Source organism: Triturus cristatus, chromosome 12 (genome assembly GCF_964204655.1).
Source record: "Triturus cristatus chromosome 12, aTriCri1.1, whole genome shotgun sequence".
Classification (NCBI taxonomy): Eukaryota; Metazoa; Chordata; class Amphibia; order Caudata; family Salamandridae; genus Triturus; species Triturus cristatus.
In genome coordinates, this window is record NC_140595.1 from 521,744,555 (window position 1) to 521,761,925 (window position 17,371).

Genomic DNA, 17,371 nt, shown 5'->3' on the forward strand with positions numbered 1-17,371 from the left:
GTAGGTGCACCTCGGGTTCTTTTCTCCAGGGCGCAGGGCGGCTGGATGCAGGGGTGTCTTTTGAGGTTGGATTTCACCTTACCGGGCCACTTGCGGTTGGGAGGGGGGGTGGTGGGGGGGGGGAGTCTGTGCAGAGGCTGCAGGCGATGTCGGGGAGTCCTAGAGGGGTCAACCCTCGGACTCTGGAGCCCTGGGGGACCTCGCTGGGACTGGTGGGACACTCGAACTCGGGCCGTAGGCGACGGGTGCAGTGGTAGTTCCAGGCGTCGGGTTTCCTTGTCCTCAGCAGGCTCAGAGTCTGTTTTCGGAGTTTCTTTTGAACTGGGCTGCTGTTCACAGGAGATCCGGTCTTTGTTGAAGGTAGTCAGTCCTCCTAGGGGTTCTGGAGGTCGCTGGCTGCAGGACAAGATGATTTTGGGCGCAGGATCTCTGGAAACTGCAGACGGGCCAGTAGGGCTGGGGCCAAGTCAGTTGTTCTCTGCAGTCTCCTCTGCTGGGCGCCTTCTTTCGTCCTATTTCTTCTTAGGTTGCAGAAATCTGATTTCTTGGTTCAGGGTTGCCCCCTAAATACTGTATTTAGGTTTTTTTTAGGGGTCTCGGGTCAGTAGCCAATGGGCTACTGACCTTAAGGTGACTACACCCTTGGTGTGCTCACCCCACATGGGGGAGTGAGTACAAACCCTAATTCTGATTGGGGAGTGCCTGCCATCTGCAAGATGGCAGGCACTGAAGAGGGGGTTTCACCTCGCCCCCCCCCCCCACCTGAGGGGTGGAGTTGGCAGAGGTGGGCACACCTTCTGGGCTGGCTAGTGTTTCCCGCCAGTCTTCCCGCCGAAAAGGAGGGGAGACAGGAAGGGGGCCTGCTCCTGATAGCAGGAGAGGCTGGGGTCGCATTACAAAGGCTGCCAGGCCTTTGAAGCTTCCCTGCCACAGATTGCTCTTCCTGGCCTGGGGGAGGTGTGAACACCTCAGCCCAGTAAAGGCTTTCTTTCTGGGTTCAGGGAGCGATGGCTCCCACCCTAGGGGTCCAGAAACATGTCTCGTGGTGGCAGGTTGGTGTGTACCAGTCAGGGAACCCACCAGAGGCTGGTCTTTTTTCATGGGGCATCTCAAAGATGCCCTCTGTGTGCATTTTTCATTAAATCTCACACTGGCATCAGTGTGGGTTTAATGTGCTGAGAAGTTGGATACCAAACTTCCCAGTTTTCAGTGTAGCCATTATGGTGCTGTGGAGTTCGTAATGACAAGCTCCCAGCACTATATACTCTTAATGGCAGCACTGCACTTACAATGTCTAAGAATGGACTTAGACACTGTAGGGGCACAGGGCTCATGCGCATGTACCCTCATCACTGGCATAGGGCACCAAGCTAGAGGGGTGACTGATCTATGCCAGGGCAGTGGGTTGTAGGCATGGCACACAGGGATGTGTGCCATGTCGAGACTTCACTTTGTTCTGCACCAAAACATGCAGCCTGAAAAGGCATTGTGTGTGTGTAAAGGTACAGGGCCTCTAATGGTGGCACAATAAGTGCTGCAGCCCTTAGAGGTCTTCCCTGGTCACAGTGCCCCGGGTACCTGTGGTACCATTTACCAGGGGCTGACCTGTGGCCAGAGATGCCAATTGGGCTAGTTTTGGGGAAGGAACACAGGCCCTGGGAACCTGATTGGCAGGGACCCAGGGCATATCAGGTGAAAGTGCATCAGCAAAAAGTGTGGGGGGGGGGTTACTGCAACAGATACCCACTTTCCTACAGGAGGTTAGTACTGACTGCCACCATAGGAAGCTCAAGGCCCAAGGCCTCAGCCGCCCTAGGCAACACCACAGCGTAGGAAGCTCCCTCCTACGTAGCCCATGGTAGGGGGAGAAAGTATACCAAAGTCTGGGGAGGTATCCAGACCACTGGCATCACACAACTCCTACCTCCAGTCCGGTCTTAAAGCTGGTCTGCCAGAGGGTCAACAGACCCCTCCCAGTCCTCCTCACCCTCCTCTAGCTGCCACTCAGGGCGGTAGGGAACGCCAGGGATGAACAGCAGGACAAAATGACCCTCTGGCGCCGGTAGCGGCCTGGCACCGTGTCCAATCAGTGGTAGGGCTGGGGTCGACACTGTCCGGAGAAGGTACCGTGAGGTCAACCCGCACTGATCCAGATCCAGGCCTGGATACATGGGGGCCCTGCGGCGTCAAGGCCGGAGCCGCCGGCATCGAAGGCCTAGAGTCCCCAGCCGAGTCCGCAGGGCTCCAAGGCACGCCGGTGGAGTTGGGCTGCCCAAAGATGGAATGGAGGGCTTTGTAAAATACACGAAGCTGGGCAGGGGATGATCTGGCTCCCGGAAAGGGAGGGAAGCGAGGATGGAGCCGGAGAGCGGCAATGCTCCGGGTCCCGCATCGCGTTGGCTGATGGACGGGGAGAAGGCGAAGATCGACGATGCTTCTTCGCCTTATTCTTGTGCTTCGACATACCTGATGAGTGTGAAGACTTCGAAGAGGAATGATGATGGCTCCGAGACCGGTCCCGCGACCTTCCCCTCGACCGTGACCTCAATCTGCGCAGAGCGGACTGTCAGGCCTCCAAAAGCTTTCGGGACTGCTCCCATAAAGACTTTGGATTCAGGGCCCAACAGTCGGATCACGACTTCGGGTCGTGGTCGCGCTCCAGGTACCAAAGGCACACGAGGTGCGGATCGGTGACCGACATCAATTTGCGACAGGAGTCACAGAGTTTGAAACCGGGCCGACGACTAGACATCCCTCGTGCACCAGGAGTCGAAGGACTCAAAAAATATGTCAACAGAAGTCGAAAAAGAGTTAGTCAAAAAGTGACTGAGGGCACGCTCTCTGGATCTGCGCTGGGTGGCACGGAAAAGGAAGAACTGACGTCAGCGCGCAGGGGCGGCGTCTAAGTAGACACCGCAACATCATCCCGGCGACCACGACGACGGACGCGGAGTGGACCGACGCCACCTACCGACATGCAGGGGTACTGCTACGAAAAAAATTCTCCGGATCTAGTCTGACGCCTGGGGGTTATTCTAAGGTAAGGAATCTATAGCTAATAGTCTCTTTTAGATTTGGTGGCATACACTTGTGCTTCCCTATGATAGGGGCAGATTTGGCTTCCCTGATTTTCAAATCTACTACCGGTGCAGTGTCAGTTCGCATCCCACTGGTTCCATACTGACGTTCGTTTGCCACATGCCAAGCAGAGGGCGTTCTGCTGTCGTTAATATTACTGCAAGGAATCAAATTGGACCCCACCAATATACAAACCCTGTCCACCACAAGCTGGGAATGGAGGAAGATCAGCCGCCTCCTGGGGACGGGTCCTTTATATTCACATATGCTTCCACGTGCTAATAACCTGTGGCTTCCTCAGACCCAGGAGAGGGTTCCAATGCACACTTAGTAAGCATGACTTGAAACTCTGGGTGATCCATTCCCCAACTGTCATGTCCTCTCGAATAATGATGACATTCGATATGAACATGCTACACACATGGATCATTTTGTCCTGCGCCGCTTACATGACGCTATGCGTGCAAGCATCCCCACATACCCCCAGCCCCTAATGACTATCCCCCATTGACGTTACTGATAATCGACTCAGAGGGTGGAAGGCTGATCTCCAAACTCTAGAAGGCATGCATGTGCATGAAAGCCACCCATGAAGGGAAGACTCTAGAGAAATGGGGGACTAACCTGGACTGCGCCCTATCTGCCGTGCACAGACTAAATTAGTGCCCCTCAACCACAGCCATAAATTGCTTCAATTTAAGCTCCTGCACAGGGCGTATGTCACCCCTAGCTCCCTAGTACGGCTTGACCCCACTAGATCCTCCACTGCCCAAATTGCAACACGCCAGGTGCGGACTTTGCACATTTGACTTGGGCATGTCTGCATAGTAGTACATACTGAGGCGAGGTGTTTGCACTCCTCTCCTTGATGACAGAGATGAAGTTCCAGCCGGACCCCCTATTGGTGCTTCTGGCCTATGTCGCCAATGTCCCAAAATCAATATGCAGATTTGCTGTCATAGCATTATTGTTGACTAAGAGAGAGATAGCATTGCACTAGGGTGGTGGTATTCACCCAGCTGTTAATGTTTGGCCAACCAGTATGATAAACTGCGACACGACAAGTGAAGTGTATGCGACGTTGCAACCTCCTACCTCCAGGCCGAAGGATATTTGGCAGCCCTTTTGAGATTACCTTTTAACACTCAACTCAGATGCCCCTACTTAACCACCGATTTTACATTAATGGACACTTACATTTTTTAGGTTTGTAGCCCTGGTTGCTGTAGGATGGCTCCCCTGAACTGTTATATGCCATTACCTTGGTCCCAAATAATATGTTTTGTATGCTGTGTCCGACTGACATTGTCCCTGCTTATGTCCCTTCCAGAACACAGCTGTACAGAATGTATCAAAACTAGCCCATATGTAGGGCTTGCTTTTTTTGTTTTAGTCTTGTTTTGAAAAAAATAAAGTTAAAAAAACATACTGCTAAGTGTAAGCGAATACATGACCTGTTTGATCACACTGGCCTCATGGATTACCAACAAATCCAACAAATTTCAAAGATAATGGGGAGACGTGCTGAAAGAAATCAGTGAGATTTTTGGCACAGACATCCCTAACCTGCCCAGCTTTGTACTTCGAGGCTGCTGAACGCACTGAAGTACTCACTACACTCAAGTAAAGGGAAAGCCATCACAATGGCACTCAGCATGGCAAAACAGGCCATCGCCTCTAAATGAAGCACTGATTCAACCCCCAACCATGCGGACTGGTTGCATAAACTGTGGAACATCAATGGCATGGAAAAGAATCACGGCCTTACTGACAGCAAGAAAGCTGCTATTACACAAAATGTGGGGCTCATGCATCCAATTCCTAGAACATGAATTTCGGGAACTCACCTGCCAGCATTACCGTCATATTCTTCGGTTTACACAGAGCTAGCATACCGGAGACCCCTGCTATGTTTTGTATGCTGTGTCCGACTGACATTGTCCCTGCTTATGTCCCTTCCAGAACACAGCTGTACAGAATGTATCAAAACTAGCCCATATGTAGGGCTTGCTTTTTTTGTTTTAGTTTTGTTTTGAAAAAAATAAAGTTAAAAAAACATACTGCTAAGTGTAAGCGAATACATGACCTGTTTGATCACACTGGCCTCATGGATTACCAACAAATCCAAACTAGTTACAGGTCCCCACCAGGTAGATCTGCCATTACACACCTATTTAAACATTGGGTCTCCTAGCTCACGACTCGCCCTCTAGCAGGCAGACCCCTCACAAAATTTGAGAAATGGCTGATTACTAGACACGACGACAAGGGCCTTCTCGTGGACATCTATGCATTTCTTAATAAATCCACAGCCTTCACCAAACCCTCAGTACAAACACAATGGGAAGACTAACTGGAGCAAACATTCACGCCTAGAGTGGATTGAAAAACTGCACAAAGCCCACACTTTGTCCCGCAGCACAGCGGGACAGGAGGAACGGCTTAAGGTTACCCATTGGTGCTATTATACCCTCTCAAGAGTGGCCAAATGGAAGACCGGCAACTCGGAAGCTTGCTGGCACCACAGTGGCCATGTCAGCACCCTAACACATCTCCTTTGGCGAAGCCCTAAATTTCAAAGATAATGGGGAGACGTGCTGAAAGAAATCAGTGAGATTTTTGGCACAGACATCCCTAACCTGCCCAGCTTTGTACTTCGAGGCTGCTGAACGCACTGAAGTACTCACTACACTCAAGTAAAGGGAAAGCTATCACAATGGCACTCAGCATGGCAAAACAGGCCATCGCCTCTAAATGAAGCACTGATTCAACCCCCAACCATGCGGACTGGTTGCATAAACTGTGGAACATCAATGGCATGGAAAAGAATCAGGGCCTTACTGACAGCAAGAAAGCTGCTATTACACAAAATGTGGGGCTCATGCATCCAATTCCTAGAACATGAATTTCGGGAACTCACCTGCCAGCATTACCGTCATATTCTTCGGTTTACACAGAGCTAGCATACCGGAGACCCCTGCTATGGAGAAGACTAAATATGTTCAGGTGTTTCATTGACTCCTAATCAGTGACACAGAACTATATAGCACAACAACAAGGCAAAGGACTCAACCCTCCTACCTGGTTGACCCTCAAAGTTATTTTCCCTCCCCCTTCCATAACCTCTCCCAATACCCTCCTCTTATTCCCGTTACTCTGAACCCAGGCTTGTTGTTTTTTTCTACGGCACCTCACCAGCTGCTGGATGTAGGTGAGAGTATGTGTATACCAAAAGAAAAATGAATAACAGATTTCAACCATAAAATTAAGGAATTTTGCAGCGTATAACAATTCCCACATTACAAAGTATATTTAATTAGGAAAACGTACCTTGAACCAAAGAAGGGAAGCTTCATCTTATACTAAAAACAATGCAGCAAGTCCCATCATGATACAATAAAGGCAGAAACAGAACTAGAACTCTAATCTTGGTATGTAAACAATACATTCTTAGTCTACACACTGAAGCAATCATTTAGAATGCTATGGCAGAATAATGAATTAGAGAGCAAATGCACACCTGAAATAACCCTGCAGGTTTGGTTCTTCCCCATAGGTCGTGTAGATTAAATCAGAGTCATCCTTGCTGATGTTTGCCAACGTGGAGTCATAACCTGGAGCATAAGTACTGAATGGACCGTAATTCAAGTAAGCAACTATTGAGAGAGGACAAGATGCAAGGCATTAATGCATTTAATCTTAAGATTCACATTCTTAAAGAGTAACTGTTTAGCTTAGTTTTATGTGCCAGGCAAATAAAAAAACAATCAGGGAAGTGGAAATGGAGAAAGGGAAGAGTATAGCGAAGCAAACTGCAAGGCAGATGGGTTAATGAGTGGAAAGGGAGAAGCAGAGAGATGGCAGGAAGAACAAGAGATTTTGAATTGAAGTCAAACATTCCCAAGAGGAAGAGTAACAGATTCAGTAAGATGTTGTGTAGATGTCTTATGAACAGGAAGGTTTAAAGTCCTTTCCAGAAAGACAGGATGTCAATAAGGCGAAGCAGAACCAGATAAGGTGGGTTGTTGAGCTAGTGTACATCTAAGTTTAGATTATTCCAGAGTGATAAGAGTCCTTGCTAGCAGATGTCCTGTAGCTGCCAGAATGGTCAGATAAATAGCTTTGTTTGTCTAGGCAAAGGACTTTAATCATGAGGCAACAAAGCTTGACTGTATCCAAGCTTTTATTAGGAGCCAGTTGAAATCCATTAAAATTGTTGTGGCTTCCGTTTTTCTGTGACTAATCGTGCACTGGAATAAAGAGCTGCTTTTGCAGTGTGAATTCTCTTCTAGATTCACATGATATGCTTATTTCCACCCTCAAGTGGTTAGGTCTGGGATTTCTAGATTACAAAACTATTTTCGCACTAATGTGGGCGTCGATATAGGTGTAACCTGAATGTGGAATCAACGGTAAGCCCTCAATGTTAGTCACATGATCACCACCTTAGATTCTTTTCCTCCGTGGTTGGGTTTCGGGATGTGCTAAGACAGCTCCCAAAAAAGTAACCAAATGTTTGTCAAGGGACCTCAAAGTAACACTAGACCAGTCACATGAGCATCCAGAGAACAGTGCTTAACACTGGATTGCGGTTTTGGGGGATATTCTGAGGGTTGGGGTACTTCGACTTTCGATCTTCAGTATTGATGCGGAGGCTATAGGTAAATAGAGGAATCCCTATGCCACTCTTACAGTCGTTTTTTTAGATCAATAGGAAGTCAGTTCCTGTCAATACCCTGAATTTTGTAACTTATGGTGCTTATCAAACAAAATAATACTGAAGCCACCAGAATTTTAAAGAAAAAATCCTCAGGAAGCTTATAATGGGATGTTATGCATCGCATACCTATCTAGACAGAGAAGTGGTTTGCAGATCTTTAAAATAATAATGGAAACTAGAATCAAGATAACTCATGGTGTCAAGATCAGTAGTGTGGACGAAAGTGAAAAAATATTCTAGAAGATATTACTGCATTTACCTAGCTGTTTTATCAAGGCAGCACTGGAACTGGGCCTCGACAACACCTTGATAATTGAACTTGGCCTATCCCTTGGTATGGGAGAGAGTTGGTGGGGGTGTGGTCGAGTGAGGCAAGATGGTGGACGCGACTTAACACCACTCCGGAGGGAGACCAATGGCCCAGGCCCATCAGGGATCTGACCCCCGGCGTGCACCTCCCAGAGTGCTGCGCAGCATCGGAGGGAGGCGTGTGGTGAGCTGCAATCACCTTTCCCCCAGTTTGAAAAGGCACCAGGACCGCTGGACAGCCCACCAGTGCCTGTGACTGCAGGGCCTAGTGGAGAGCCAGAGCCATTACCAGGGGCCCGCCCAGGTGGGGATTGACCTTCAGGTGAGGACGCCCCCATGAAGACGAGAGCAGTCGTCCCTCAGTGAGCCCTGCCTGATGGAGTCCCTCTACGGGGAAAGGCGAGTTGGGGCCAATGCGCCGTGAGACAATTGCTGTGGAGCCTGGACTACATGTGCAACCGACCCAGCTGCGAGAGGAGAGAGACGGCAACTCTCTCTGGGGTGCGCCAGGCTGCCCATCACTGGGAGGCCTCCAGAACTGGACAGGCGCCTCGCTCAGAAGCGGCTTGTTCCACTACAAAGATCGCGGTGAATGGGGCAGCACATAGCAGTGCGAAAGCAACAGGCTCCCAGCGCTGGGCCAAGAAGGTGAGGCCCCTGGGACTGACAGGAGTGAAACAGGAACCCACGCGTTTCCCCAGGCGCCCAGGGGCCCTGCAGCCAGCATCTCCCTCACTTGTACTGGGAGCGAGCTTGCTGCCAGGTGGCTGGAGGAGGGAAGGGGCCTGGCTAGGCTTGTTGTCTGAAGAGGAGGCAGTCAGAGGAACGGACACGGAAGGGAGAAGGCATCGGCCTGTGAATCCAGACACACACTCACCTTGCTCTGCTTTGCTGAACAAAAGGCGGACTTGTTTGCCAACCCCCTCACCCCCGAGCCTGACTTGGGAACTGACACACTGCAGGACTGCTCGTGCCCCCTCGATAGCACGAATCAATCATGACTTGCGCCGCGGGGTGAGGCGGGTCCAACAGTACAGTGTGGTGTCTACTCTGACCTTGCGAACGTTTGGCATGTCCTGCTGCAACGAGTCCTCCATAATATTGTGGTGGGCCTACCTGCTTTGGTAGCCTACAGAAGACGCTCCATTATATAGCAGATGTTAATAAACCCTGAGTAGCTCACCTATTATTGGATGGACCCTTGATTGGGTCACAACAGGACTATTCGTGCACCCCTCTGCTGTGCATATCGGCAGCTTGCTGACCTGAGGGGTGAGGCAGGTCCACACACTGCTACAGAGGCGACCTCACTTGCATGTACATTACCCCAGGCAGTGTTGGTTACTGCTTGATCGGTCTGTGCCGCCCTGGTACAGCTCTCTGCTAATGGGCCAAAAGTGAGGCGAGTGCCTGCGAGCGAAGGCTCATTGTTCCTATCGGCAGGGTAAACAAGTTCTCCATCCTCATCTTCTGGACCTTGAACACCAAGAGGAGGAAGTCAGACCAGTGGGAGGCATACACCCCCTACATGGGGCAACGAGGAGCTGGGACTATCTGTCCCAGGGCGCACAGACGCTGATCAACACGGCTTAGGAGTGGTCATGCAGGACACAGGAGCGGCAATGGAGCAGACACTGCCAAACTGGACAAAATCCTAGCCACTACTGTGAATACCAGGCAAGACCAGGGCAAGACCTGGGTGGCAGTAGCGATGAACTCCGCTTCAGGGGACGATCAGAGGAAGTTGATGGCACGTGTTAAGCAAACCGAGGACACAATAGAACCACTCCACGCATTGAAGAGCAGAGTGGAGGTCTCAGAAGGACAGTCACACCGCAACAATATCTGCATCGTGAGATTTCTGGAAGGCGTAGAAGGGTCAAACCCAATGGCATTCTTTGAAAACTGGCTCGGACAGTCGGTGTCGCATACAAGGCATTGCCTCATTTCTTGGTGGAGCAGGCCCACAGGGTACTGGCAAGACAACCGCCGCAAAGGGCACCGCACAGACTGGTTGTGGCCAGAATAATGAATTACAGGGATAAGGAAACTATCCTGTAGGCAGACTGTACCACGACCCCTCTGGCTCATGACATGACAACGCACGTATATTTCTATTCGCGGATTACACTTTGGCTGTCCATCGCCATAGAGCCTTGTTCTTGGGCGTGAATAAGAAGCTATGATCAGCTGGCCTTCACTACTTTCTGCTGTTTCCAGCCAATCTGAAGGTCCTGGTGAACCACACCAGCTACTTCTTTACTGAACCAGCAGACGCTTGGGACTTGGTTGAACAACGACTAATGGAATCAGCTACACTGTCTCTGCGCAGCAGAGGTCCCTAGCAGCGCTTTGCTGACGATGGCGACGAAGTGGAGAGGCAGGAGCCCCTACCTCCGCTCAGGCACCTAAAGGGCAGATACAGGCTCTGACTACAACCACCAACATGTGGATTGAAAGATGTTCTCCTACTGGTCGGGACCTTGATGAGGAATTGCCTGAAGCAGGGTCAAGCTCATCGTGGAGGAGTACTGCCTCTGTTGCCCTCACAACAGTTACGATGTAGATGGCAGATGAAATTGCCTGTAACCTTCCCTCCCGACACCATTATCATTGCTCAGCCTTCCTACAGAGGGTTGCTTGCAGAGCTGCGTGCATGTAGAGGGCAGCTCTCCCGCCTCTCTCGGTTTCAAAACTCAAAATTGTGACTGGCCATTTTCCTTCTGTGCGAGGTTGCCGAAATTAGACTGGAGCAGATGGACACAGCAGGGGTGACCTGGATGGCTCACACCACAATGCGATGATGTACTTCAGGAAACATGGGTTGTGCGGCCCAACCTCCCCTTTTCATTTTTTGAATTGCTTGAACACTAACTTGGAACACGCTGGATGTGATAAGATGGCCACCCTCCACTACTCTCCAGATGCATTGCTAAGCATGGCGGCATAAGGACTGGAGATTCCTGTGTATGGGAATTTATACTGTTTGTTTGGGCAGCTAAATGCTAAGAAACAGTAAAGAATGGCACTAAGAAGCAGTAAAAAATGACTACATGTCCGCCCATCCAAATTGAGTGGGCAGACAACGAAAAGTTTCTTACCTGTCGGTGTAGTTTTGCAGCTTGAAGATCTTTCTGGATTCACTATGCTGTGCATTATTCCGCGATCTTGTGGTTGGGTCCGGATTCGTAGTCTTTTCTTTGTAGCCCAGGTGGGCGTCGACGACCACCATTTGGTGCACCTTCCGTGACGTCGTCGTGCTTCCTGCGGAAGTCCCACCTTTGGGGCGCTATCTTCGGGTTCTTTTTTCCCTTTTTTTTTTTAAACCCTAGGCGATTGCTTAATCCTTCTTGTCCATTTTCTGTACGTTTTCATTTCTTTGATCTTTTCCATTTCACCCCCTCATCCTCCAGCCTCATCTTCCTGGCGGAGGTGGGTGGGCTCGCTAGTGAATCCAGAAAGATCTTCAAGCTGCAAAACTACACCGACAGGTAAGAAACTTTTCGTTTTGCAGCGTGAATCTTTCTGGATTCACTATGCTGTGCATAGACTTTGTAGCGGTTTTCCTAATTTTGTGGTGGCTGGGTGGAAGATGAGCGTTGGTCGTTGAAAATGTGTTGAAGCACCCTCTGTCCGGCCTGTGCCTCCTTATTCATCTGAATGTCCACGCAGTAGTGTTTCGTGAACGTGTGCACAGATGCCCAAGTTGCCGCGAGACAAATGTCCTGGATGGGCGTGTTCGCCAGGAAGGCAACGGTGGCCCCCTTCTTCCTTGTGGAGTGAGCCTGTGGCCCCTCCGCTAGCTCCTGTCCAGCCTGTTTGTGACAGAATTGAATAGTGAGGGCAATCCACCTAGCGATGGTGCCCTTAGTCACTGGCCTACCCATGAAGCTAGTAGCAAAGGACACAAACATCTGCTTCGACTTCCTGAGTTCCTTGGTTCTCTCAATGTAGTGCATCACCGCTCTTCTGGCATCGAGGGTGTGCAGGGCCTTTTCTGTGTTTGTAGTCGGGTTTTGGAATAAACTTGGTATCTGGATACTCTGATTCATGTGGAACGCCGACACCACCTTGGGCATGAAGTGTGGGTCCGTCCTCAGGACTACCCTGTCTTTGTGAATCTGAATGTAGGGTTCCTGTAGCGTTAGCGCTTGAAGCTCGCTCACCCTGCGTAGTGAGGTTATGGCCACTAGAAAGTCCGTTTTCATCGTCAACATTTGCAGAGTGGCCTTGTGAATGGGTTCAAACGGCGCCTTCATGAGCTCCGTCAGAACCACGTTTAGATTCCATGCCGGCGGTGGCAACCTTTTCGGAGGGGCCATTCTTTTGGCTCCCTCCATGAATCTCTTCACCACCTGCGAGGTGAAGAAACTTCCACCCTTTTCACCTCTGGTGTAGGCAACGATCGCCGCTAGGTGTACCCTTAGGGAGCTCGAGCAGAGGTTACTCTTTAGAAGGTGTGTGAGGTACCTCAGCACAGTTGAGTCTCTTGTCATTCTGTTTTGCAGGCCTTTTTTCCTGCACCACACCGTGAATCTCTAGCATTTTCATGTAGTTGGTTTCCTTGCCTCCCGTAGCACTCGCATAGTGCTCTGAGGCAACCTTAGGTGTGCGAACTCTAGGTCTTCAGGAGCCATGCTGCCAGGTTGAGGGTCTCTGGCTCTGGGTGCTGGACCTCCCCGTTTTGCATTGAGAGCAGGTCTTTTCTCCTCTCGAACCTGTACGGATTGCCTTGCGCCATTTCTTGAATTTGTGAGAACCATGTCTGCCTCGCCCACTGCGGAGCCACTAGGATCAGAGTCATGTTGCTGGTTCTGCACTTGTCGAGCACTCTGTGCAACAGGGGTATCGGTGGAAAGGCGTAGGCAAATGTCCTCGACCAGCTTATCCATAGGGCATTTCCCAGGGATTACTGATCTGGTTGCCTGGACGCGAAGCTTTGGCATTTTGCATTTTGGCGTGTTGCAAATAGGTCTATTGTGGGAGTTCCCCATCTCCGGAAAAGCTTCTCCGTTTCCTGGCCATTGAGCTCCCACTCGTGCGATGCCGAGGTCTGCCTGCTTAGCCAGTCTGCCTCCACATTGTCCTTCCCCGGTAGGTGAATTGCTAGTAGATCTATCCTGAGAGGTATGGCCCATCTCCAAATCTCCTGAGCCAGAGAGGAGAGAGGGAACGACTGTGTCCCCCCTGTTTGTTGATGTAGAACATTGCCGTGGTGTTGTCTGTTTGAACCAACACCCTCTGGTTGTACAGGTGCCTCTGGAATGCCTTCAGGGCTAGCAGGATTGTCTTCAACTCGAGGTAATTGATATGGCGAACCGCATCTGCTGGAGCCCACAGACCCCTCACTGAGGTTGTCCATGTGCGCTCCCCATCCCTTTTGTGATGCGTCCGTGGTAATGGTCATCGTTGGGTTTGGTGGTGTCAGGCTTCTCCCTGCTGTCATGTTGTCTCTGTTCCACCAAGTTATCTCCTCCTGCACTGCGTGCGTAACAACCACTAGGATCCTCCCAACTTCCGTTTGCTTGTGACCATTGCTGTTGTAGCCATTCCTGGAATGGTCTCATGTGCAGGCGTACATTCGGCACCAGCTGGATACACGACGCCATCATCCCCATCATCTCGCTCACTGACCTCACTGTCAGAGCTCGCCCCCTCTGGTAGAGCCGCGTCTCCTTCAGTAGGGCATCTGTCCTCCTGTCGCTGGGCACCACTGTACTGTTCAGGGAGTTGATTTTTGCCCCCAGGAAAATCTTCACCTGCTCCGGTTCCATCGACGACTTCCCCCAGTGAATCGAGAACCCCAGGTTCGTGAGAGTGTCTGTTACGCGTTTTGCGTGCCTCTCGCACTTTTCGCGTGAGTTAGCCTTGACCAGCCAGTCGTCTAAGTAGGGGTAGACGTGTATCCCCTGCCTTCGTAGGTGGGCCGCGACCGCCAACAGGCATTTTGTAAAAATCCTTGGCGCCGATTTTAATCCGAATGCCAGGGTTGTGAACTGGTAGTGTTCCTGGTCGATGTTGAACCTTAGAAGTCCCTTGTGTCTTCTGTTTATTGGGATGTGCAGGTAGGCATCCTTGAGGTCCACGGTGACCATGAAGTCTCCGTGTCTTATTTGGGGCAGTACCTCCTGCAGCGAAGTCATCTTGAACCTTTGCGTTCTGATGAACTTGTTTAGGTATCGCAGGTCCAGGATGGGTCTGAGGCTCCCGTCTACCTTCGGGACCACGAAGTAGTTTGAGTAGACCCCTTTGTTGCGTTCTCTGAACGGCACTGGCTCTATGGCCCTCTTTTCTAGAAGCTTCCGTGTTTCTTCTCTGAGTAGGGTCAGTTCTTGAGCCGATCTTAGCCTTCCCTTTGGCTTCCTGTTTGGCGGTTTCCTTTCCAAATCTACGCAGTATCCGTACTGCATGATGTTCAGTATCCACTTGTCTGTGGTGATACGCTGCCACTTGTGAAGGTAGAACCTCAGCCTTCCGCCTACTGGTGTTGTATGCTCGTAGGCTTTTGATCCTTCTCTCCCCCTCGATGTTACTGTTTCGCGCCTCACCCCTGGGGGCATGTCGAGGGTAGGCGTCCTCCTGCGTGCTGAGTCACTTTGATGAGGGCTGGTCCTCCCCTCTCCTTCTCTGGCCACGTCCGTTCCCTCTCCCGCGAAAGGACTGGCCCCGGGGCTGGTACTGCCAGTTTTGCTTCTGTTGACCCTGTCCGTGACCTTCACCCTGCTGGAACGTCTGGTGCGACGGCCCCTGCTGGTTTCCTCCCCTACCGTAGGGTCTCCTTGAGGGGTTGCCTCGCCTCATTCCCCTCAGCTGTAGGGCCCCCATGGACCTCGCCGTTTCGTTTTCTTTTTTCAGCTGGGTGAGCTTCTCGTCAACTGTTGCTCCGAACAGTGTCTCTCCGTTGAAGGGGGTGCTAAGGATGTTGTTCTGCACCTCCTGTTTGAATCCCGAGATTCTTAACCATGCATGCCTTCTCTCGGTGACCCCTATGGCCATGAGTCTTGCTGAAGTCTCTGCCCCGTCCAACCCCGTCTTTATGCAGGAGTTGGCGATGTTTTTGCCTTCATCTACTAGGTGTGAGGCTCTCTGGCGGTATTCTTCGGGGAAGTGCTTTACTAGCTCCCCCATCTCGTCCCAGTGCTGGTACTGGTGTCTATTGAGGAGAGCATTGGAATTCGCCATGCGCCAGTGCATAGCGGCGTTCCTCTCGACCTTTCTTCCTGTGAGGTCTATCCTCCTGCTCTCTTTATCAGGTGGTGGGCCCGAGGTTGCTGGTACGTTGGCCCTTCTCCTGGCCGTGGAAGCTATGATGGAGTCGGCGGTCACGCTACCTTTGATGTAAGGGGGGTCCAGGAAAGAGTGCTTATACTTCTTCTCAGTCCTGGGCGTGATCGACCGGCAGGTCGCTGGTTCCTTGAATGCTTCTCTCCCCTGATTCATCACGCTTTGTAGCATGGGGAGGAACTGGCTCCTCGTCTGGATGGGGAGCAGGGTCTCGAGGAGAAAATCGGCTTTCGGCTTCTCTTCGTCGAGTTTGACGCCGAAGGCTGTCGCTGCGCTCCTGACCACCATATTGTACACCCCAATGTCGTCGGGTGGCGAAGGCCTCGAAGGGTATGTGTCCACGGACTCCTCCGGGTTTTCGGTGTCGAGATCCTGCCATTCGATCTCGTGGCTGGTAGATGGTGCCGAGCCGTAGACCGACTGTTGGTCTTCTTCCTCGGCTTCCTCGTCATAATAGGTCTCGTCTTCCTCTTCGAGATCCCTCATCAGTCCCTCGGTGTCGAATTCATCCTCGACCTCGACGATGTCCGCCGATGAAACTGTTGGAATCTTGAATTCCTTCATCTTGGCGTCGAACTCCTTCTTCCTTTGAAGGATGTTCTCCATTTCAGCCTCGAGCCGCCTCTTCTTTTTCTCCATCTCGGAGATGCTTTCGGCATCGACAGCGGGTCTTTTCGTCGAAACTTGCGTCGACGTCGACCGTTCTTTCAGCGTCGATCGGGCCGTTCCCTGGGTTGTTTTCGACGACCCTTGCTTTTCGGCGTCTTTCGGCACCAGGGAGTCCTTCTCTAAGGATCCGCTCGGCCTCTTGTCCATGGTTCCCCCTTTGGTCGTCGAAGTTTTCGCCGCCGGGGCTCCCTTCGTGGACTTAGACTCAGATTTTCTCGAGTCACCCTCGTGTTTTCGAGGTACTTTCTGTTTTTCGCTCGACGATTCTCTTACCTAGTCTTCTTTTTTCTTGTCGGTCTCTACGACCGTGAAGTTTTCGGCTGTCCCGGCGACGTCGTCCGAGGAGAGGCCCAGATCGTAGAGCGACGGGGCCTTACCCTTGCCATCCATGCTGGCGTTGGCTCTTCTCTGCCGATCTCTCACTCTGAGCGTCTTCGGCGCGAAGGCTGAGCAGGCGTTGCAGTCCTTACTCTGGTGTTCGACCGGTAGGCAGAGGTTGCAGACCGGATGCTGGTCCTTCTGCGCGAACTTGTGGAGGCAGTTTGGGCAGAACTTGAATGGCGTCTTGTCCATTGCGCTCAGGGCCTCTGAGTGCGCATTCTCCAAGGTCGTCGAAGAAAAAGGGCGCTGAACCTCCTTTCTTCGCGCTCCTGATGAAATATCTTCCTTTCCTGTGATATCTCCGATGTATTTGTCGACGAAACTCGCTTTTCTTTCTTCTTCCTTCGGTTGTAACTCTGGAGCTTCTCGATGACGATCCAGACCCAACGGCGGAAAAAAGAATCTGAAGATGGCGCCCCAAAGGTGGGACTTCCGCAGGAAGCACGACGACGTCACGGAAGGTGCACCAAATGGCGGTCGTCGCCGCCCACCTGGGCTACAAAAAAAAAAAAAAAACAAAGAAAAGACTACGAATCCGGACCCAACCACAAGATCGCGGAATAATGCACAGCATAGTGAATCCAGAAAGATTCACGCTGCAAAAGTAGTCATTTCTCCAATGGCTGAAGGACCACCTGCAACTAAATGCCAAGAGATTCCTTGGGCTGTACAAAATGAAAGTACAAGTACATAGCTTCCCAAGTTTTTCTGCAAAAGAATTGGAACCACAACAGAAATGTTGCTAATATTACACGTAAACCTTTGAAGACCACAATCCATAATGAAACGTAAGCGTACCTGGTTTTTCTACAATGACAAATAGCAGGACATATAACTGTTTAGGGTCCAGGGATTAATCTTTCGGAGATGAAAACTTTGAGCAATTACATCAAAAGCAATCAAAATAAAATCTTCATATCATGTAAACAG

General features: G+C 51.0%; 1 protein-coding gene across 1 annotated transcript in view; it reads right to left on the reverse strand.

The window, feature by feature from the left end:
- The window catches only part of BRD7 (bromodomain containing 7), a 257,053-nt gene that overhangs the window by 74,950 nt on the left and 164,732 nt on the right, over positions 1-17,371 (reverse strand). Inside the window, exon 11 of the mRNA XM_085640013.1 lies at positions 6,599-6,734. Coding sequence (XP_085496139.1) covers positions 6,599-6,734 — 136 coding nt within the window. The remainder of the gene's footprint in view (positions 1-6,598; positions 6,735-17,371) is intronic.